The following is a 21816-nucleotide window of genomic DNA, read 5'->3' as shown; positions in this document are numbered from 1 at the left end:
CAGGGAGGAATGGACCTGCCTTGGCTGGGGACAGCAGTTCCTGTGCTGGGTCTGTGCAGCCCCTGGAGCACGAACAGGGTCTTAAGGACATTTCTAATGCACTAATTGTTTAAAATTGTTTGAATTGCTCTCAGGATGCTCTGTGTAAATCCCCTCACTGTATTTAAGGAGCAACAAGCCCTGGAGCTGCTGCTACACCCGTGTGTCCTTCCCAGCCCTGCTCAGTGAGGAACGGGATGCACATCCCAGCAGTGGAATCCTGGGCAAGGAAGGTGAGATCGTTTGGGATATGAGGAGAGAAGGAAGGGGAGGGGGGGAAGCTTTAACCCTTCCTGAGGTGGGATCTGTACAGTGCAGTGTTAGGGGGAGGATTTGCACCCACCCAACTCTGCCTCTGCCTCAGCTGCACTTACCCCCTCCTCTGCTCCAGTGCTCAGACCATTCCTGCAGGATTTGCTGCCCTCAGAGAGGCAGGTGAGGGGCAGGTTCCATGCCCAGGATGCCCCCCTGTCCCTGTCCTTGGATTTAATCAGGTGAGGGCAGCAGTGGGAGGGGGCTGCGAGTCCCTGCCATGCACAGGAGTCTCCCAGCTGCCCACCCGGCCAAAAATACTCAGTTTTAATAACAGCACTACGCAAAATCAAAGCCGGGCTCGTTGCTGCTGCCAGATTAACAGATGGCCCCGATCATTAATATTGCAAAACTTCAGGAGTTCATAATTCTTTAATCTACCCAGCCGAGGGGGGTGGGGAGTGCAGGCCCTGCAATCTGCTGTGCCAGGGGCTGCCACCCACCACCCACCAGGGTTGGGCCCCCCCAAATTTGGGCACATTTGCTGCTGGTCCCACCTGCCCAGACAAACCCTGGCCATGGAGCTGCTCCCGGGCCGAGCTCCGGCAGGAGGGACGGACCCAAACCCCCTGGGCTCGTGGTTGGGGTCGCTGGGGGCTCCTGAATTCCCCCCGGGGCCATCAGATCAAGGCAAATCCAGGGAAATCCAATCCCCCACCCCAGCGATGCTTTGCCCTTAAAGCCGAGCCTTTACGAGGCTGTGGGGAGGCAGCGCAGGGAGATTAGGGCTGATGTCAACAGGCGGATAATCCCGACTCCTGCAGCATCACCGGCCAGGGGACCCCCGCAGGAGCCCCGCGGGCTCGGGGGGTGGTTCCAGCAGAGCAGAGCTCCGGGTTTGGCCCCGAACAGCTCCATCGATCCTGGCCCGGCCCCAGCTCCTGCCTCCTCCTCTCCCGGAGCACTGGTGGCTCCAGGAGGCTGCAGGGAGGCTCTTCCATCGATTATCCATGAGGGATGAGGGTGGAAGGGAGCCTGGATCAGCACCAGCCTCCTCCTGGCACCTACATGCTGGGCTGAGAAATCAAACGTATATGTTAATATATATTTTTATATATTTATTTTTATATTTTTATTTAATATTTTTAATATTTCCTATATCTGGCCTATACAGAGAAGATGCCTCTTTCAGTAAACCTTTATATATACATATACACACATACATACTTACAGAAATATATATAAATATTATTTTATATATAATGCACATATAATAAATTATATAATACAATATAATACAATATATATTATCATGGAATGAGATCATCTTTAAGGTCCCTTCCAACCCAACCCATTCCATGACTCTATGATATAATATATAATAATTTTATATATGTCTTCATATATATATGCAAACACACATAAATGTAAGCATGTCTCTGTGTGTCTACATGTATTTCTGTGCATTGTATATTGTCTGTAAAGCATATAAGACATAACAAATCTGATATATGGTATAAATTGGACTGTATTTCCACACATGCATGGAATATGAATATCTATTTCCCACTGCCATGCATATTTTTGATATATATAGTTGTGTGTGTATTTATGTATATCAACGTGTATATATAAAGAGACTCTTTATATGTGCATATGCACATATAACATAATAATATAACACAATACAATATAACACAATATAATATATCATATCATGGAATGAGGTCCCTTCCAACCCAACCCATTCCATAATTCTATGATTCTATTATATCATTTTATATATTTTTATATATATATATGTGTGTGTGTGTGTGTATTTTGCAGAGAGGACAAACTCCTTTAAGGCCACAGGTCCAGGAAAAAGGAGCTTTAGGAGCTGGATTTGGGCAATTTTTACTTTGTGCAAACCTTGTTTTGTTTTGGTTTTTTTTAAGCAGCAAAGTTTGCCTGAAGTTCAGTTTTAATGTGTTGTTTAATGAAGGGGGGTTTGTGTTGGGTGTCACCTCTTTGTGGTTTCTCATCAATTATCTTGGCTTTAATCGGTTCCCAACTGTTCCAGGGTTTTGTGGCTCCCTATAAATCCCACATCGATATTTTCTGAACGTTGCCCTTTTCCCCTTGTGCTGACCCTGCCCTTTCACCCGCCAGATGTTCAGTCCCAACTGCTCACTTGGGGCATTTATCCCTCTTTCTCTTTCCCCCTTTTTTCACCCCATCCCTCCCCAGGTGCCCCCCAGCCTCTCCTGCCCCTGCAGCACCAGGAAAGCGGGAAGAGCCCCAACATCCCGAGGCAGCCGAGCGGGAAAGGCGCGGGGGGCTGGCTTTGCTAGGGATGCTGCCGGGAACGCAGGCAGGGACGCAGGGAGGGATGCGGGGCCTCCCTGGGGTTCCACCGTGTCCCACCACACCCCCCCTCCCTCCTGGGGGCCCTTCTGTCCCCGGGGGATGCGGGAGGGCCGGGATAACCCCAATTTGGCAGCTCGGCCGCCGGGTACCGGGGCTGTGCTACCATCCCGGGCGCTCCCGTTCCGCGGAGCCAAATCCCCCGGGAGCAGCGGGGGGAGGACGCTCCCATTATCCGGCTCCTGCCGTGGCGGAGGCAGCTGGACCAGCCGTGCATTAATAGATTACACAGAGGATTTGGGCTCGCCACCATCCAGGGAAGCGCTCGCGGGAGGGACACGGGCAAGGCCAGGGCGGCTTCCCGAGCGCCGGACGCGGCCCCGCTGCCATCCCGCTGACTCCTTCCCCCGCACAGGTAGGTGCAGGGCTCGCTCCTGGCGCCGGGATGGCTGGAGCAGGGATGGGGATGCTGGTCCCCATCTGCCTGCAGCGATCAGAGCCCGGGGAGGCCGGAGCGTGGGGGCTCGTCCCTCTCCTGGATGGTTTTCGGGGATGCTCTGCAGAGAAGCGGAGCTGGGGCAGCCCGAGCGGCTGCCGAGCTGTGCTGGAGCGGGGCTGGCGTTGAGCTGTGCCTTGGGGGGATGGATTTCACCCCCCTCCAGCACCCCCAGCCCTTCCCTGACCTTCTCCTGCGGGCTGCAGCCTGGGCAGGGGGCGGGACGGGGCTTGTGGGCATCCTTGGAGATCATCACCCGGGGAGCACCCGGAGGGTCCGGGGTCCCCTTGTGCCACCGATTTTTGGGGTGGCACAGGGACACGGGTGCTTGCAGAGGGTCTCGCGTGGCTGAGTTGCCGCTTGTGCCCCATCAGCTGCTGTGCCTCAGTTTCCCCATCACTCACGTCCCCACCCAGGGCCACTGCTGGGGGGAAATGGGGGTCGGGGGGGTTGCTTTGCTCCCCAAATCAGTGCTCACCATCCCCGCGAGCCATTTCCAGGGCTGTTTACACCCAAAATCCCTCCTGGCCCACTGGGATCTGTGACCAGGCAGGAGAAGGACAAACAACCCCCTCCCCTCCCCAAAAAGCCTCCGGGAGCCCCGAGCGACACCACCATCCAAATTTCAGTCAAATCTGGCTGGTGCCCTGGGTTTTGCATGCGCCCCTGGGCTGCAAGAGAGGGGGGCACTGAGCACCTGCCCATGCCAGCCTCACACCCACAGGGCAGAGCAGCCTCTGCCTCGCCAGAACAACCCCAAAGTCTCCTGGAGCCACCGGTGGGGTTGGAAACCTCCCCCGGAGCGGGGTGACATCTGTGCCCATCCTGGGGGACCCCTCTTTGGGGGTGCAGAGCTGGGGGGATCGGGGCAGGACAGGACCTCACTGTGCCCGTTCCCAGCCCCACAGGGCCCCTGGACCCCGCCATGGACGAGTGGGACCTCCCGCAGTGGAAGAAGGAGGTGGAAAGCCTCAAGTACCAGCTGGCCTACAAGAGGGAGATGTCCTCCAAGACCATACCTGAGTGAGTGGGTGCCCACCTCCCCCCTCCCTCCCATCCTCCTTCCCATCCCTGTGAGCAGAGTCCGGCTCTTCTCCACCCCAAACTCCCCCCCTCAAATCTCCTGGGGGTCCCCAAAGGAGATTTTCTCCTTTATGGCTCTTCAAACCCTCCAAGCCCCAGCAGCAGAAGCCCACCAGTGTCCCCAGAGCCCCCTGTTCCTCTCCACAAATCCCCCTGGACCAACCCCTTTCAGCCACCCCAAGCTCCAGTTGGGACGTGGCAGCAACCACAGGACCCCCAGGCACCCCGTGAGCCCCTCAATGTGCAGGTCCCCTCTTTCCAAAAGGCTTAAACCTGTAAAGTCAAGCCGTGGGTGGGGATTTTTCCCTCCTGGTTTGCACCTCTCTGCTCCCCCAGCATCATTCCTGAGGGATCAGGGTGCAGGATTTACCCCGGACACTGAGCCCCCCCAGTTCCCATTTTGCTGCCCCCCAGGCCCTGCCCTACCCCCCTCAACCCTTCGAGCAGGGGCTGTGCCCACCCCTCCTGTCCCTCTCCACAGGTTTGTGAAGTGGATCGAGGACGGCATTCCCGAGGATCCCTTCCTGAACCCGGAGCTGATGAAAAACAACCCCTGGGTGGAGAAAGGCAAATGCACCATCCTGTGAGGGGCCCCCCCTGCGCTCCCCCTGCTGAATGTACTTTTTTATTAGTTAGTTCCAACATGAGAACCTGAACAAAACCCTGCCCTCACCTGTCTCCTTCTTTGTAGTGCTAGAAGTGGTTTTATATTTGGGGGGACACGGGAGGGGCAGAGCTGGGGGAGCAGGAGCAGCAAAGGTTTTTCCAGGGTTTTTCTGCAGCTTCATTCAGACCTCACCCCCCTCTGCCATCAAAACAGGAACATTTTGCAACTTGTAAAGAAAATTTTTATAAAAGACCCCCTCATTTTCAGTGATTTTAAATACTTTTGTATACTGTAGGATATCTCATTTTGCAGCAAAACAGGCACAATATGACAACTAAGGGTTTATCAATAAACAGAACAATACTTCGTTATTAATTTTTTAGACATATTTTATTTCATTTTTTTCTAAACAAAGTAAGTCGGTAATAAAAAAAAAAAAACCTAAACAAAGATGATGGGACACACAGCCCATCCATGGGTTAGAGAGCCAAAAAATCCAGCTGATCCCTGGAGTTCCAAGGCTGATTTCCTGGCTCCAGCCCTGCTAGAGCAGGTCCCTGATGTAGATGTTCCTCCTGACAGCGTTGGAAAACCCCTCGTTGAACCGGAACCACACGTCGCTCTTCCCCACGGCCTTCCCGATCTGCTTCTCCAGGGACTCTCCCTTGGAGGCCTGAGGGGCTGCAGGGGGGGAAAATCCACCTCAAAAACTTGCAGAAAACCTTAAAGTCCCCACCTGTGCCCAGGCTGGGGGAAGAGGGGGAAATCAGGGAGCTGCTGCCAGGAACAGGGGGCTTGGGAAGGGCAGAGCTGATGCTCCCATGTCCTGGATCTTGCAAACCCTTCAGCACCCATAATTCCCATGGGATGGTGCCAGAACCCAGGGACTTTGCCCACAGGAAGCCCCCTGCCCGTTGCTGTGGGGTCTGTTCACCCAACTCCCTCACCCCACTGGTGCTGGTGGTCCCTCTGCTCCCTGGGGACAGTGCTGAGGGTCAGAGCCCCTTTCTGGGGTGGGCATTGGGAATGAGGGGAGCTCCCAGCAGCACCCACAGCCACCCCATCCCTCTGTCACCCACCCAGGGCTGGGACCACCCACTCCCCCCCCATCCCTGTCACCCACCCGGTGCCAGGGCCGCCTGTTTGCGCTGAATTGGCCGCCCGAAAAAATCCAGCTCAGGCTGTGAAAGGCAAAGAGCAGGAGGTTGAGTTGGCTCTGCAGAACCTGCACTTCCAGCTCCCCTTTGGAAAAACAAAGGGAAGTTCCTGTCTGGGCGAGGCTCAGTCACCCCAGGGCAGTTCCAGGGAGAGCAGGAGCCACATGCAAATCCCACAGGAAGGGCCAGGGGGCTGGGTGGGATGCAAACAGATTCAAATCCGGGGGAGGAAGGCAAAATTTCAGGGTGATCGTGCTGAAGTCGGGTTTTACAGCCAGCCAAGGGCTGGAAGTTGAGCCCTGGAGAGGGGCAGTGCCAGGCCACCACCTCTGCTCCCCTTGGCCGCTGTTGGGATGCCCAGGGTGGGATCAGTGGATGGATGCACCTCTCCACAGCTCCCGAGCAGCCCTCCCAACCTACAGCTTGCCCAGAGCCCAAGGTCAGCGATTTCAACCCAAATACCCAGATCTCTTTCCTCCCCCAGCCCTGAAAGCTTCACAGGGCACGTCCGTAACGTCACCCAGATCCACCTCATCCCAAAGCTGCAGTCCCAGCGATGCCTTTACGGGACACACGGTGCTCAACCGGGCTATTAAAAGAAACTGGGCTGAAAAAATTAGATTCCAGTGGAGCCAGTGAGTGTTTGGCAGCCCAGGGAGGCGCTGGTGGGAACTGGGGCAGGGACTGCAGCCCCTCACCTTGTCCTCCACCGCCGCCCTCCGCACGATGTGCTCCAGGCGCTGCTGGTGGTTGGGGGTCCCCAACGGCCTCGTGTCCCCTCGCTCCTCACCGAGGCCATTCCCGGGATCCTGTGGGGAGGAGAGACCTGAGCAAGGGTCCCCTTGGGGTGTCTGAGCTTGGCCCTGCCACCCAGTTGTCACCCAGCCCCCCCAGCCCCTCTATTTGCTGCCGGGTTTGCAACATCCCGAGGGCTTGGAAAGGATTTTTCCACCGTTTCCTGCCTCGCAGCAGCACGGGGGATCAGCCCCAGCTGGAGTCCCCTTCCCTGGGACTTCACAGTAAACAAGGAGCCTCCAGAGATGTTTTTGCCGCATCTCTTTGCCCCACACATCCCCTGGGAGCTCTGCTCCTGCAACGAGGAGCTCTCAGGGATTAATTATCCCCATGGCACCAGGGCAGGCACCAGCCACATCCGAGATGCTTCTCGGCCTTTTCCACCTTCTCCTGCCTCCAGGGGGGTTTTGGCAGTGGGCAGAGTTAACTCTGCTCCACCTGGGGGCTTTGGGATCTTTGGAAGTGAAGCAGGAAGGAAAGGTGCAGGCAGGGAAGAGCAGACACACACAAACCGCAGCCCAACAGACCCAAATTCCCACCTAAAACTCCCAGCTCCTCACAGCCCTCCTCGGAGAGCTGGAGAGTTCAAAGCTTCACCTCCCAGCGAGCATTTCCTTCCAGAACTCCTGCAGACTGGGGCTCAGCCCCCCAGCACGGATGTGCTGCCCAGAGGCAGCTGTGCAGGCACAGGGCTGCGACAGGGGGGGTTAATCCTGGATTTCCACCGGCAGAGCAAAAGCCACCGGCTGCTTTGGAAAACCCACGTCCCCACGCCATCCCCAAGGATTTCACCCACACCCACAGCCCTGCCACCCCCCACAAGTCCCCCTCCCTACCGGGTTCCGTGCCTGCAGCAGCGCCTCCGTCCTCCTCATCTTCTCCAGCTCGATCTCCCTGGCGATGAGCTGCTTGGCCTGGTAGCTGAGCTGCCTGCGGGCCGGCAGCTCCGGGAAGCGGCACACGTCCTCCACGTTCCTGCAGCACGGCCAGGGGGAGCAGGGGCACAGATAACACTGAGAATAACCCAGTACTGTGCAAGCTGGCAGGGCACAGGGAGCCCAGTCACCCCCCAGCCCTGCCCCTTCCACCCCTGAGCGGGATCCTGGCTCAGTGTCCCCAGCGCTGCCCTCTCCCGGGTGGGGCCCGGGGGCTGAACGGGAATGCAGGAGGGATTATGGGGGTTTAATCCGGGTTTTATGGCAAAAAGAGAAAGTGGCAGCGGGGCTGTGCTGAGCAGACTGCCCTGAAAACCCCACGGGCACAGCACGGCCTGGGCACGAGTGGCACCGTGACCTTCACATCGCCCCTCAGGGCCCCTGGGGAGGTGGGTAATGGAAATGCAGCCAGGAACAGTAATCCTGCACCATCAGACCTTAGCAGGACCTGGGGCACCAGCTCTGCAATTAGGCCTGTTTCACTACAGCATCATCCCCAGCTGGGCCACTCCCTCTGCCAGTTCTAAATATTTCATATTTATTCAATATCCTTGCCCTTAAAATAAAGGGAGCCAAGTCCCCTGTCAGATGGTTCTGCAGTCATTTAGAAATTAGCTGTCAAATCAATGTTTTAAAAAGTTATAAAGAGAAAACACAGGTTTTGCTGTCAACAACAGCTTTGTTTGCCAGAGAGATGCTGGTCTACAATTTCCAGGTGTCACTGGGATGTGACACCCCCATGGTCCCCATCATTTTATGGTTGGACTTGATAATCTTGAAGGTCTTTACCTACTTTGATCCTGTGATTCTGTGCACAGCCAGGAAGCAGGCTCAGAACTCACAAAACAGGCAAAGAAATGCCAAAAAGTGGCTCCCAATGTCCCAAAATCTCCCCATGACCATGTGGGGGTGGCATGGGGAGACAGCAGAGGATGGATCCCTCCAGTCCCCACAAGCCTTTCCATGAGGAAGGAACCACACTAAAGCAGTTCAGTGTAATTAGATAGAGCTGCTTGATTTAACAGAGGCTCATTTCTGTAATTAACTTTGCCCAGGAAGGCATTAAGGATGGTCTGTGCTGCCTCTCCAAAGGCTCCCCAGAGCTGATGGCTCTGGCTGTGCTCAGAGCAGAGCCACAGCCAGGTCAAGCAGTGGCCAAGCTGGTAATTTAGAAATTAACCATGGTGACAGCGACCTCCTCTGTGTGATGAGCTCAGGTGGACCAGCTCTGTCCTCTGGTGGCTTCAGTCCCTCTGCCAGCTCCAGTGAGAGCCAAAGGCAGCTGCTTCCTTTCCTTTAATCCCATTAAAGCCAAACCAACTCTGCTCCAGCCTCAGCCTGAGGGATGGTGGGGCAGCTGGACCACGCTGTTGATGGAGCAAAGCCAGCAGTTCCACCTCCTTCCTGAGCTCTCTGCTCTTATTATCCCAGAATCATTATGGAATCCTGGAATGGTTTGGGTTGGAAGGGACCTTAAAGCTCATCCAGTGCCACCCCCTGCCATGGGCAGGGACACCTCCCACCAGCCCAGGGTGCTCCAACCTGGCCTTGGACACTTCCAGGGATCGAGGGGCAGCCACAGCTTCTCTGGGCAACCTGTGCCAGGGCCTGCCCACCCTCCCAGGGAGGGGTTTTGAGCCCCACAGCGTCCCCTCCCCTGGGCACTTACGGATCCAGCTTGTAGACGTACTGGCCCTCGGGCAGGCGCTCCTGGTGGTAGGTGAGGTTGTAGGCCAGCATGGTGCTGATCAGCTCTGCCAGCTGCTGCTTCTCCTTCTGGCTGTAGAGCTGGGTGTTCACCTGGGAGGGAGGGCAGAGCATCACCGACCCAGAGCAACTTCTGAACACACAAACAGCCCGAAGCACAGGGTTTGTCTGTGTGAGGAGGGACAGTTCACACCCAAGCTGTTCAGACCAGGTTTATTCCCTACTAGGGACACACATCCTCCTCAGAGTGCAGTGACCCAGGGGCTAGAAGGGGACTGTGACAGCTCCCCAAAGCCCTGCTCAGCCAAGCCCACCCCAGGTGGAGTCCAAGACCCCTCCACACAGTCAGGTGTCTCAGAATCATGCCCTCAGCTTCCCTCCAGCTTCAGCATCAGCTGCAACATCAAATCAGTCCCGAATCTGGGACGGAACTTTGGGATGGCTCAGCCTGGGCGATGCAGCCCAGGAGATGCCTGTCCCCAGCGCTCAGGGTGAGGTTTGCAGAGGGGACACGTCACCCAGGCAGGGAGGGGGCTCAGGGGCACTCACAGGCCGCAGTTTGGGGGCGATGATGTCCAGCAGCAGGCACAGCACCTCCAACACCAGCACCTGCTGCCCCGCGCGGCTGCGGGCGCCGGGCGTGATCCCCGACACCATGGACACCACCAGGTTCTGCATGTGGGTCAGCTTGGCCAGGGCCTGGGGACAGGGTGGGGACAGCTCAGCCAGCACGTCCCACAGGGCACAGAGCCCCCCCCAGGGCACAGAGCCCCCCCAGGGCACAGAGACCCCCCTGAGCCCCCCGGCCTTGCCTCGTGCTGGCTGCTGGGATAGGCCAGGCGGGGGATGGCGGAGCCCGCGAAGAGCAGGTGGAAGGCCACGGGCAGGAAGGGCAGGTAGCGCAGCAGTTGGAAGCTCTGGCCGTGCAGGACGGCCCGGCCCAGCAGGTCGGAGAAGCAGAGCCACTCCAGGGCCAGGCACACCGAGCCCAGGCTGGAGTCCCGCACCCTCACCGACAGGAAATTCTCGTGCAGGCCCTGCAAGGGGAGGGGGGATTGCACGGCTCGAGGTCGGGTGGGTGGTCCTGCCAGTGCAAGTGAGTGGCATTCTGAGCTTCCCACCGAGCTCCAGCACAACCCAGGAAGGGGCCTGGCTCTGCCCCTGGCTGCTCTTACCTGGGCGAGCTTCTCCTGCTCCCCCGAGGAGATGGCGAGGTGCAGGATGTGGTGGAAGCGCTGGGAGGAGGAGCTGAAGCCACAGGAACCCCCAAAGTGTGACAGGTCCTCATCACCCACCAGGAGCTGGGCTGGCAAAGAGGGGTCCATCCCTATCCTGTGCCTGGGGGGAGCCCAAAGGGAAGAGCTGAGGGTGCCCTAGTGCTGAAGGGATCAGCAAAGCAATATTTGGACCCTTGCAAACCAAAGGCAATGCCAATGCCAAATTATTGGGAGCTAAATGGAGTGGACAAAAAGCATCCAGAATGGCTTTAAACTGACAGAACATGGGTTTAAGTTTGTGTATTAGGAAGGAATCCTTCCCTGATGAGGGTGGGCAGGCCCTGGCACAGGTTACCCAGAGAAGCTGTGGCTGCCCCATCCCTGCAAGTGTCCAAGGCCAGGTTGGATGCGGCTTGGAGCACCCTGGGCTAGTGGGAGATGTCCCTGCCCATGGCAGGGGTGGAACTGGATGTTCTTCAAGGTTCCTTCCAACCCAAACCATTCCAGGATTCTATGACTGATACAAATCTGCTGAAGAAGCAGCTCCAGGACCTTTCAGGTTTCTCCACCCCGGGTCTTGCAAGGAGATCACGGAATCACAAAAATCACAGAACGTTGCTCCAAACCCCATCCAACCTGGCCTTGAACACTTCCAGGACTGGAGCAGCCACAATTTCTCTGGGCAACTAAAATATCAGGAAGCAGCACAGCCCAAGCACCCAGCCAGCCCTAACAAATCCCTCCTTTTACCTCTGCCCCCTCGGGAGCTGGAAGATCTCCTGCCAGATGGAGAAGAGCCCCTTGTTTTGGTCCTTCAAGCCAATCTTCATTGTCTGCACCATCTGCATGTTCAGCTCCTTCTGCCCTCGGCCGTGCAGGAACTGCAATGTGAGTGAGGGGCTGGGGGGGGGCACAAAGGGAGGGGGGATTCCCACAAATCTGGGGGTCCCAGACACAGTGGCACCTCCCCCTTCCTCCATGTGCAGGGTTGAAATAGCACAGGGGACAGGGTGGGTATTTTAGGGCTCTGCCTAGGACAGAGTTCTTTCCCCTCCATGCCCATCTGAGGCCAGAGCTCCCCGTGTCCCCCAGCCCCCCGGTGACCCCGGTACCTGCAGGGTGTTGATGCAGGAGCGGATGTCGTTCTCCGTCTTCTCGCACAGGGCCAGCAGTGCCCCCGTGTCCGCCCGCATTCCCTGCTGGAGGGCGATCTGTGGGGGCAGGACAGGGGTCAGCAGGGAGGGCTGGCCAGCCAGGGGGGTCAGGGGATGCTCAGCTGTGCCACACCTCGCTGAGCCGCTGGGCGAGCCGGGCCGGGGCCGTGCGGGGGAAGTGCAGCAGGAAGGATTGCTGGCGGAGCGGGCGCAGCGCCGGCACGTACCTGGCAAGGGAGCACAGGGCTCTGAGTAAGAAGGTCCCCCCTGAGCCCCTTTTTCTCCAGGCTGAGCCCCCCCAGCTCCCTCAGCTGCTCCTGGTGCTCCAGCCCCTTCCCTAGCTCCGTTCCCTTCCCTGGACACGCTCCAGCCCCTCAAAGTCTTTCTTGTCATGAGGAGCCCAGAACTGCCCTCAGGATTTGAGGTGCTCCACTCAAAGGGAGACACCAACAGCCACCACCTCCTCACTCAGGGCAGGGTCTCAGCTCTCCATCCCCCCAGACACACAGGTGACACTCACTGGTCGTTGCAGATGCAGATGATGGGCCTGAGCAACAACCCACCCTCACGCTGCCGCCTCCGGCCCGCGCCGGCCGCTCCCTCTCCTTCCACGTCCTTGCGGTGGATGATGTTCAGCAGCACGCTGATGGACGCCTTGGGAAAACAAATCGAGGGCAGAAGGGATGAATTCCTGCTGCTGAGAGGCAAGAACCAGCTCGTGGAACAGGGGGTGAGCTGCTAATGGGGGAACAGTTAAGGGGTTAGTGCCGGAGGTGGCCGGGGCTCACCGCGGGCGCGCCGTCGATCTCGTCGATGATGAGGCAGTTGGGCTTCTCACCGGCCCCCAGCACCGACCTCATCTGCGTGGCAGCTTCGATGCGGGTCTTGAACACCTCGGGGCTGCGGTCATCACTGCAGGGAAGGTGTGCCAGGTTACTGTGGCATGGGGTCGGCTCTGGCACGGGATCACCTCCAGCACGGGATCACCTCCAGCATCACCCCGGGGACGCCATCACCTCCAGCATCACCTCCAGGACACCATCACTTTTGGGACAGCATCACCCCCAGGACACTGTCACCCCTGGGTATGACCCCGGGTCCCCTCTGGCCTGGCAGGGCCTCACCTGGCGTTCATCTCCACGGCGTTGTACCCCGCATGCCGGGCGATGACGTGGGCCAGCGTGGTCTTTCCCAAGCCAGGGGGGCCACAGAGCAGGGCTACCTGTGGCACAGAGGGCAGGTCAGCCTGGCAGGGCTTCCTCCAGCTCCCACCAAGCAGGGAATGACCTGCTCATCACCCTGCTGGCAGGATGAGGGGACCCCCCAGCACCATCCTGCGTTGCTCACCTTGTATTTGGGTCTCTTGTGCTGGTCCAGCTCAGCCTCCAGGATCTCCTCTGTGAGCTGCACCTTCGTTTTCCACTTATTTGGGTGCTCCTTGGAATGGCTGAATGGGGGACGAGCTGCACTGCTGGGCTTGCCCTTCTTCACAGCATTCTCCTTCCCGAACACGACCGTGTCCCAGAGCTTGAGCCACTTCAGCAGGCAGCGGTTTGTGTACTGCAGGTGGGGGAAGCGGGAAAAATCCATGGAACCTTGGAAGGATCTGGCAGAGGACAGAGGAAGGCTCTCCTCCAAGGGACAGGCTGCTCAGGGCTCCCTCTGCCATCTCCTGGGACAGCATGGGAATGGTGCTCCTCTTCCCAGCTCAGCCACCATCCCACAGGGGAACCCAGGCCTAAGTCACGTCAGCCCCATCCCTGCTGCCCCTCCTCTGTCCTGGCTCAACTCAGCACTTCTCAGCCTCTTCCATCATTTCCAACTCCCTGCAAAACTTCTGATATTCAAAAAAACCTCCCAAACTAGCCCACAATTCCTGGCTAAAGTCCTCCCAGCCTTTTTTGTCTTGTTCTGGTCACATTTCCCAATCCCTTTTGTTAGAAAGTCCACAGCCTGCAGCTGAAACACTGCCATCCCAAGCTCTCCAGGACTCAGGACTGCTCCCAGGAAGGGCCAGCACTTCCAAAGGCAACACCCTGATCCCACAGCATCGAGTTACAGAGGTGCTAAACCCCTCCCAGTCCAAGCCCCCCCTTCTCCCAGCCCCTCACATCATCACTCAGCAGCTCTATGTAGCGCCGGGGGGTGAACTTGTCCACCCAGAGGCAATGGGGGGCAGATTCCTCCTCAGGATCCATGTCCCCACCAGGATCCAGGCTCTCAGTGCTGGGCTCGCTCTCAAGGCAACTGCAAGAAAGAATTAACTTGCCCCAAAGCACCCAGGGAGTCAGGGAAGGGCTGGGAATTACACCCAGATTTCCCAAAGAGGCTCCTCTGCTCGCAGGTCCCAAAAATCTGGACCCCGTGGAGCGTCTTGGGAGGCACATCAGGCAGCATGGCAGGGACAGGATGGGAGCTCATCCCAACATCTCACCTGTTTATGATGTCTGTCAGCTGCTGGGACACCTTCTGAACGTGCCTGAGACGCTGGAGCACCGAGAGAGGGAGAGCAGGGTCAGGGGTACCCCAGTGACCCACGGCTGGGGGAACAGCGATTTGGGAGCCACTCCTGGGGTATCAGGAAGGGCAGGGAAAGACAAGGAAGGTCGGTGTGAGATGTGGTACCTCTTGGTTCACCTGTTCCTTCAGATAGGAGAAAGGGACCCCCAGCAGGTGGAGCGGCCTCCGTGCATTCCAGCCCAGGGAATCTGGGAGCTGTGGGGACACAGCACAAACAACCCCCTCCTGAACCAGCTGGAGAACACAGGGAAGCAAACCCAGCCTGGAGAGCCCCCCTCACCTCCACCCCTGTCCGGGAGGGATCATCCCTCAGCACCAGGAAGACCCTGGTGCCCTGGCTGGAGGTCACATTGATGTAATCCTCCAGGATGGGTGGTCTCCTGAGAACCCACTTCTTTTCAGAGGGTGGTGTGGTCTGCAGGGGGGTCATGCCACTCATCTCCAGGTGGTTCGAGCTGGAAAACACCAAATTCCTTTAGCAGGGGTGAGGAAAACAGCCCTTGGACCCCTTGAAGGTGGGGGCCAAGGGCCCTTTCCCTCGCTCCTGCTAAAAATGGGGTTCAAGGTGGCCAACCTGGTGTTCTGAGGAGCAAGAAGCGCCTCTGGGTCCCCATCCCAGGAGACATCAGGAGCCAACTCATCGTCTGCACCAAAATCGAGCTTCTTCACGGCCTCCAGGCGCTGCCGCTTCGGCTTCGGGGCTGGGAGAGAGGCCGGGGACGGGGGCAGAGGAGCATCGCGGCTCAGGGAGGGCGGTACCGGGGTGCTGAGCGCAGGGGGGGATACCGGGGGGATACCGGGGATACCGGGGATACCGGGGATACCGGGGGATACCGGAGGATACCGGGGATACTGGGGGATACTGGGGGATACCGGGGATACCGGGGATACTGGGGATACTGGAGGATACCGGGGATACCGTGGGGATACCGGGGGATACCGGGGGATACCGGGCCGGCAGCGCCGGGGACCGGCTCCAACCTACTGTGGGGTCCGGCGGGCGCTGGGGACTCGGCGGGGGCACTGCCCCGCTCCCTCTTCCTGCACGGGGAGTGCCCGGGGGCCTCGGGCTCCTCTGGCCGCTCCTTCCTGCCCCGGAACTGCGAGACTTTGGGGCGGGCGGGCGGGGACGGCTCGTCTGCAACGGGGGCAGAGCTCCGGTGAGCGGCCACGCAGGGCCACGCCCCGCACGGCCATGCCCCCACTCCCGCATCCCGGCGGCAGCGCCCACCTCCGAGCTCCGCCAGCACCTCCAGCTCGGCGGCGAAGCGCTCGTAGAACCCATCATCGGCAGCGCCATCAGCGCCCGCCATGGGCCCCGCGCACCGCCCCCCGGCCGGTGGGGCCGTGGGGCGGCCGCGCCGCTGATTGGACGCGACGCGCGGCCCGGGCCGGCGGGGGCGCCGCTGATTGGACGTGATGCTTTGCCCGGGCCGCGGGGGCGGCGCTGATTGGCTGCGGCGCGGCCCGGGCCGATGGAGGCGATGTAGCCGCGGCCGCCCGGGAGCGCCCGGGACGGCGCCGCAGGTGGGGCGGGGCAGGAGCGGGGCCGGGGTCTCGGGGCGGCGCGGGTCCCCTCCCCAGCGTGCCCTCCACAGTGTGCCCTCCACAGTGTGCCCTCCGCCGCGGCTGTGTCCCTTCCGCAGTGTCCCTTCCGCCGTGTCCGTGTCCCTTCCGCCGTGTCCCCGCCGTCGCGTCCCCTCTCCCCTCCCCAGCGCCCCGTTCACCCAACCGGAGCCGCCGGGATCGCGGCTGGGCTCCAGCGGGGAGCGCGGGGACGGTGGCGGAGCTGTGCGGTGTGACAGCGGCGCGGCTGCGGGACCGGGGCCGTGGCACCCGCACCGGTGGGACCCGCGCCAGCACGGGGTGACACCGGGGGGGGCTGCGGGACACGTGCAGGGTGACATCGGTGTGACACCAGGCACACGCAGGGTGACGCTGGTGTCCCTCTGGGCCGAGCAGAGTGGCACTGGTGTTGCTCTGGTCCTGTGCAGGGTGACACTGGTACCACGCAGCACCAGAACCTCTCTGGTCCTATGGGGTGCCCCTCTCCTGGCCCTGCTCCCAGCCCGCCCTGCCTGGGTCCCATCAGTGCCCGAGGTGCTGTCCCACCCCCGTGACACCCACCCTGCAGTGGGGGCTCCCCCCACCCCTCTCAGCCCAGTTCCCACCTCACTCCCGCAGGGCGCTGGCCATGGAGCCGGGCACCATCGACAACCTGTCCATCCTGTACCAGAGCTCCGACTTCATCGTGGTCAACAAGCACTGGGACATCCGCATCGACAGCAAGATGTGGTACGAGACCCTGACCCTGCAGAGCCAGCTCCGGCACCGCTTCCCCGAGCTCGCCGACCCCGACACCTACTACGGCTTCAGGTGAGCGGCCCGGTGCCCACCCGGGCTGTGCCCGCGGCTGGGGACACCCACAAGTTCCCCAGGATGTTCCTCCACGCCTGTCTCCTCCCCAGGTTCTGCCACCAGCTGGATTTCTCCACCAGTGGGGCCCTGTGTGTGGCTCTCAACAAGGCGGCGGCGGGAAACGCCTACAAGTGTTTCAAGGAGCGCCTGGTGACCAAAGCCTACCTGGCCCTGGTGAGCCCCCCATGCCAGGGCCTGCTCGGGGCTGCCCTTCTGGGCAGGCTGGGCACCTCTGCTGGGAGGCTGATGGGGTTCCTGCAGAAGGGAAGGCTCCAAGGACACCTGCGAGCCCCTTGCAGGGCCTAAAAGGGCTCCAGGAGAGCTGGAAAGGGACTGGGGACAAGGGATGGAGGGACAGGACACAGGGAATGGCTTCCCACTGCCAGAGGGCAGGGTTAGATGGGATATTGGGAAGGAATTCCCCCCAGTGAATTCCTCACCCAGTGGAAATTCCTCACCCAGTGAGGGTGGGCAGGCCCTGGCATCAGGTTGACCCAGAGAAGCTGTGGCTGCCCCATCCCTGGAAGTGTCCAAGGCCAGGTTGGACAGGGCTTGGAGCAACCTGGGATAGTGGAAGATGTTCCTGCCAAGGGGTTGGAACTGGAACTCCACGTGCCTTAAGGTCCCTTCCAACCCAAACCATTCCAGGATTCTGTGATCCTATGAGTTGCAGCTTGGTCTCTGCTTCCTGCATCCATCTGGAGATGCCTGTGCCACGTGCTCTAGGAAAACCCTGCTGGAGCAGGGAGACTGGACCAGGTGTCCCCACTGTGGTGTCTCCCAGCCTTTCCCATTCTGTGATTCCGTGATTCCTGCCATCGTGGGGGTGGTGAGGAGCACATGCCAGAGCTCAGTTCCAAACCACCTTTCTGCCGCCAGGTGAGGGGCCACGTCAGCCAGAGCCGGATGACGATCCGCTACGCCATCGGGAAGAACACCACGGAGGGCAGGACCCACATGATGTGCATCGACGGCACAGAGGGTGAGCCCCCCTTCCCTGCACTGCCCAGCCCCCTTGAGCCTCGCTAGGGGGTGCCAAACCCCTTTGGATCTCGTTGCAGGCTGTGAAAATCCCAAGCCTTGCCAGTCGGAGCTGATCGTGCTGGAGCACGGATCCTACAGCGGAGACCCCGTGACCAAAGTGCTGCTGCAGCCCCTGACAGGTGGGGGTTGCGGTGGGGGCTGCAGCTCTGGGGGGCTCTGGCGTGGAAGCAGAGCCTGGAAAGAGATGAGGGAAGCTGAGAATTGCCAGGCTCAGGGGGCACAAGTGTTACCTGGTGCGTTGTCACCTCGTGACAGGGCTTCAGGGACAACCTGTCCGTGATCCCTCCACTCCTGCTCTCCCCAGGGCGGACTCACCAGCTGCGGGTTCACTGCAGCGCCATCGGCCACCCCATCGTGGGGGACTTCACGTACAGCCTGGGCCAGGACAGCAGGCCCTACAGGATGATGCTCCACGCCTACTACCTGCGCATCCCCACGCGCGGCGAGCTCATCGAGGTGCGCGCGCCCGACCCCTTCGTCCCCGCCATGGACGGCAACTGGGAGCCCCAGCGCGTCACCCGCCGGCTGGAGGACACCATCCAGGAGCTCAAGGACAAGGTGACGCAGGAGGAGCAGGAGCAGCAGGGCCAGGAGGCCGTGGGTGGTGGTGCCGAGGAGGAGCAGCCCCGGAGCGAAGCCGGCAGCGCGGAGCCGGAGGAGCGGCGGGCGCGGTGCCAGCAGTGGTTGGCAGAGTGGGCTCTGGAGTGAGCACGAGCCGTGGCCCTGCCTTTCCTGCTCCATCCTTGTCCCAGTGGGTCCCCTCGGTGCCCAGCGCTGACTCCACGCCTGCCCTTCCCGTATGCCAAGGCTTCCCTCGCTCACCGGGCTGCATTAGGCAGATTGATCAGCGATTGGGGGGGGTTGGTTTTTAGTGTCCATCACCCATCTGGCCATGGGATGCCCCTTCCCCACTTCTGGGCCTCAGCAGCAGGGCCAGAGTCACACACCAGCTTAGAGTGACCCCAAAGCTTTCCCTGCCTGTCCTGGGGCTCGGGCCCAGCCGGGGCAGCACAGACACTGCCACTGCCGTGGGCATTCCCAGCAGCCCTCCGTGCGTGGATGCTGAAGGGCAGCCCAGCACAGGGAGGGCAGGACATCCCTGTCCCCCATTCCCTTCAGTCCAGCTGCTGCACTCACTGGCACACGTGTGGGAGGTGGGACACTGTGGGGCTGGAGCAGAGGCTGGGGGCACCGACAGCCCCCCAGTTTTGGGGGTGCTCCAGGTGTTTGGCCCACGGAGATGGGCTGGGATGGGCACAGGAGACGTCCCTGCCTGCCACCAAAGTGCTGCCCATCCCTGCCCCACGCTCCCATCCTCCCTCAGCCCTCCCATGGGGTTTTTAGAGGTTTGGTGAAGGTGAGAGGGTTTTTAAACCTTTTTCAATTTTCTAGGGGAAGAGTCTAGTCTTTTAGGGGTTGGAAAATACGGGTGGTCTCAGAAATGAGGTATTTTTAGTATTCCTGTGGTTGGAGAGCCAGCAGCCCAAAGCTTTTTTTAATGGATTTTATTATTCCTTCTACTGGCATTGCCTTTCCTGCTTTTATCCTGGATGTGGGGGGTGTAACCCCTGCTGAGACAGGTCAGAGGACTCGAGCCCCTTGCTGCTTACCCAGATGAGTCCTGGTTCCTGATCCCGTGGTGTGGCTCCTGATCCCATGGTGTGGCTCCTGGTTTCCACAGGGTGCCAGAGGCAGGTCCTTTGGGTGAACACTTTGGGAAGGCTCTGGAGCAGTAGGAGATGGATGAAGCTGAAAGAAAGGCTGATGTGGTGGCTCAGCTCTGCTGGCGCTCAGCTTTGCAAGATTCCAAGGAGAGTTTGTTTCTCTGGAAGTGCCCTTGCTTTGCTGGTCATCCTGCTTTGCTTTGCCTTTCCCACCCTGCTCGTCCTCTCCAGCCCACGGAGGACATTTGGGAATGAGAACAGGACAGCTGGGCAGGGACAGAGGGGCTGGAGCCCACTGCACACACAGCCCCACCCCATGGAAAATGCACCTGGCAGGGGTTTCACACAGCTGAGATTCCCACTCTGAGGGGGAATAAAATGTCACAGCCCTCTCCCCGTGGGTGAACACACCCTGCAGGTCACCAAAATCCCCGGGGGAATTGCATCACCCATCCCTTGTGTCCCTGGGTGTGAGTTCACTGTGCTTTTGTGGCTTGGTGCCACCACTGCAGGGGGGGATGCTCTGAGGGGCCAGCCCTGGGCTCCTGAGCTGGTGGCAGAGGGCTCAGGGTGGGTTGGAGGAGCAGGAGACCCATCTCCCTCCTCCCAAGCCCCCTCCCTGCCCATCCCACGTCCCAGGAGTGGCCGGGAAGGGAGAGGCAGCCGCGGGCAGGTCCCGGAGCTGTAAATTACCCTCATCAGCCTGTTTGCCAAAGAATGAAAGGGGGGGTGACGTGCGCGGGAGGTGCTGAAAAGTGCCACGGGAGATTTGCGTGTCACAGGTGGGACGCAGCCTGCCCTTCCCGCGGGGCTAGCTGGGAATGTCCGGGATGGGGTGGATCACCGGGCTGGGACGTGGGGACACCGATGGCCCATCCCTGCTGGGGGCTGTGTCAAGGACACCCCCCCCTCCTCCCCAGCACCCATCGGCCTTCGTGTGCTGCACTTTTACCCAACACCACAGACATAAATAGGTGTTTTCCTTACCCTGCGGAGAGTGTTTTCCAGGTGCCCTTCCCGGCATCCCGCCCTGCTCCCTCCTCTGTGCCGGCACTGCCTCGGGGCATTGGCTGCGAATCCCCCCGCGCTGGGGCGCGTGTTGTGATGTTCTGTACACGTGGCGGTCCCCGTGTTGTTGCCCCTCACTGTATTAAACGTGTCTCTGCTCTCCACCCCCTGTCTTTCCATCCAACGCGGCTCCGGGGGCTTCCAGGAATGAGCCCGGACCGGCCCAGCGGGACCGGCCCCGGGGCTCCAACCCGGCCGACCTGCTGTGTGAGCACCGCTCGGCGAGTCCATCCTCCCCCTGCTGCTGTGCCCTGGCCGAAACCACCGGGAAGAGCCAGCCCTGAGCCCTCCCGGCTTTAGGAACAGAGGTGGCCGAGGACGGTGGAGGCAGCTGGGGCAGATGGTGGTGCCACATCCTGTCCCTGCCAGCTGGGATTGTTCCAGGCCGAGAAAAGCTCCTAATTTGGGAACACCTGGCAAGGAGGTGGGGAGCAGCCCCGGGGCTGACAGGGTTTAGAGTGTGCACAGGGAAATCAGTCACTCCTGGTTTGATGATGGGATGCTCCAAGGACTGGAGCCTCTCGGCTCTGGAGCCAGGCTGGGACAGCTGAGGGGGTTCACCTGGAGAAGAGAAGGATCCAGGGACACCTGAGAGCCCCTTGCAGGGCCTAAAGGAGGCTCCAGGAGAGCTGGAGAGGGACTGGGGACAAGGGATGGAGGGACAGGACACAGGGAATGGCTTCCCACTGCCAGAGGGCAGGGATAGATGGGATATTGGGATGGAATTCTTCCTGGGAGGGTGGGCAGGCCCTGGCACAGGCTGCCCAGAGAAGCTGTGGCTGCCCCATCCCTGCAAGTGTCCAAGGCCAGGTTGGACAGGGCTTGGAGCAACCTGGGCTGGTGGAAGGTGTCCCTGCCCATGGCAGAATGAGATGAGCTTTAAGGTGCCTTCCCACCCAAACCATTCCAGGATCCTGTGATTTCTCTGTAACTCCTGAACACCAGCAGTCATTCCCACGGTTTGAGCAGCTGGAAAAATGAGTGAAGACCCAAAGGAATTATTTGCAGTCTTCAAGACTGAGAGATTTTTTAAAGACTACAAACCTAGGTGGCAAGGGCAGAAAGCAGCTGGTTGAGGGGAGGGAGCATTTCTGGCCCACCTGGCACAGGGAGATGCAGTTGGAGCCCACAACTGACCTGCTGAGGTCCCAAGAAAGGGACATGGGCTCCTTGGCACTTTCAAGTTTAGGGTGGATCCTCCTGAGGGTGTTTCAGGGTCAGTTTTAAGCTCTGTGGGGACACAGTGGACTTGGTGACCCACAAAGGGGCTCCAGAGTGTCCCTGCCCTCCTGCTGCAGCCAACCCCTGCCCAGC

The 21816-nt window shown here is 59.7% G+C and overlaps 3 protein-coding genes across 6 annotated transcripts; 2 read left to right on the top strand and 1 right to left on the bottom strand.

Annotated features, from left to right (window-relative positions):
• Positions 1-2013: 2013 nt before the first annotated feature.
• GNG13 (G protein subunit gamma 13) lies at positions 2014-5198 on the top strand. Its single transcript, XM_050317908.1, has 3 exons — positions 2014-3052; positions 4034-4156; positions 4698-5198. Exons 2-3 carry the CDS (start codon positions 4059-4061, stop codon positions 4801-4803), a joined length of 204 nt encoding a protein of 67 aa, XP_050173865.1. The 5' UTR covers positions 2014-3052; positions 4034-4058; the 3' UTR covers positions 4804-5198.
• On the bottom strand, positions 5192-15621 carry CHTF18 (chromosome transmission fidelity factor 18). 2 transcript variants are annotated; one of them, XM_050317882.1, is made up of 22 exons: positions 15540-15621; positions 15294-15446; positions 14883-15009; positions 14589-14763; positions 14414-14503; positions 14223-14275; positions 13900-14035; positions 13136-13348; positions 12913-13010; positions 12577-12700; positions 12309-12442; positions 11922-12015; positions 11747-11845; positions 11385-11515; positions 10593-10755; positions 10230-10454; positions 9967-10116; positions 9380-9510; positions 7612-7750; positions 6679-6789; positions 5947-6004; positions 5192-5504 (listed from the first exon to the last, which is right to left on the bottom strand). In XM_050317882.1, exons 1-22 carry the CDS (start codon positions 15619-15621, stop codon positions 5368-5370), a joined length of 2823 nt encoding a protein of 940 aa, XP_050173839.1. In that variant the 3' UTR covers positions 5192-5367. The 2 variants fall into 2 exon arrangements, with proteins under 2 accessions (XP_050173839.1, XP_050173838.1); XM_050317881.1 differs by lacking the exons at positions 5192-5504; positions 5947-6004 and having other exon boundaries at positions 6092-6789.
• Positions 15622-15745: 124 nt separating this feature from the next.
• RPUSD1 (RNA pseudouridine synthase domain containing 1) lies at positions 15746-20606 on the top strand. 3 transcript variants are annotated; one of them, XM_050317905.1, is made up of 6 exons: positions 15746-15835; positions 16493-16684; positions 16777-16900; positions 17606-17708; positions 17788-17889; positions 18075-20606. In XM_050317905.1, the coding sequence occupies exons 2-6, from the start codon at positions 16503-16505 to the stop codon at positions 18476-18478; spliced, it is 915 nt and encodes a 304-aa protein (XP_050173862.1). In that variant the 5' UTR covers positions 15746-15835; positions 16493-16502; the 3' UTR covers positions 18479-20606. The 3 variants fall into 3 exon arrangements, with proteins under 3 accessions (XP_050173862.1, XP_050173863.1, XP_050173864.1); XM_050317906.1 differs by having other exon boundaries at positions 15777-15835; positions 16545-16684; XM_050317907.1 differs by lacking the exon at positions 15746-15835 and adding an exon at positions 16199-16408 and having other exon boundaries at positions 16545-16684.
• The last annotated feature ends 1210 nt before the right edge of the window (positions 20607-21816 follow it).

This window comes from Myiozetetes cayanensis, unplaced genomic scaffold (genome assembly GCF_022539395.1).
Source record: "Myiozetetes cayanensis isolate MyiCay16 unplaced genomic scaffold, myiCay2020 scf20-37, whole genome shotgun sequence".
Classification (NCBI taxonomy): Eukaryota; Metazoa; Chordata; class Aves; order Passeriformes; family Tyrannidae; genus Myiozetetes; species Myiozetetes cayanensis.
Note: the sequence above shows the minus strand (reverse complement) of the source record. Positions and strands in the feature narration are given on the sequence as shown.

Bases quoted from the DNA above. Each gene is read 5' to 3' on its own strand.
- GNG13 (XM_050317908.1), top strand. From the start codon at position 4,059: ATGGACGAGTGGGACCTCCCGCAGTGGAAGAAGGAGGTGGAAAGCCTC. The intron at 4,157-4,697 runs GTGAGTGGGTGC...CCCTCTCCACAG, and splicing joins TCCTCCAAGACCATACCTGA to GTTTGTGAAGTGGATCGAGG.
- CHTF18 (XM_050317881.1), bottom strand. From the start codon at position 15,621: ATGGCGGGCGCTGATGGCGCTGCCGATGATGGGTTCTACGAGCGCTTC. The intron at 14,276-14,413 runs GTACCACATCTC...TCGGTGCTCCAG, and splicing joins AGGAACAGGTGAACCAAGAG to CGTCTCAGGCACGTTCAGAA. The intron at 10,455-10,592 runs GTAAGAGCAGCC...CTCCCCTTGCAG, and splicing joins AGCAGGAGAAGCTCGCCCAG to GGCCTGCACGAGAATTTCCT.
- RPUSD1 (XM_050317905.1), top strand. From the start codon at position 16,503: ATGGAGCCGGGCACCATCGACAACCTGTCCATCCTGTACCAGAGCTCC. The intron at 16,901-17,605 runs GTGAGCCCCCCA...TTCTGCCGCCAG, and splicing joins CCAAAGCCTACCTGGCCCTG to GTGAGGGGCCACGTCAGCCA. The intron at 17,709-17,787 runs GTGAGCCCCCCT...ATCTCGTTGCAG, and splicing joins GTGCATCGACGGCACAGAGG to GCTGTGAAAATCCCAAGCCT.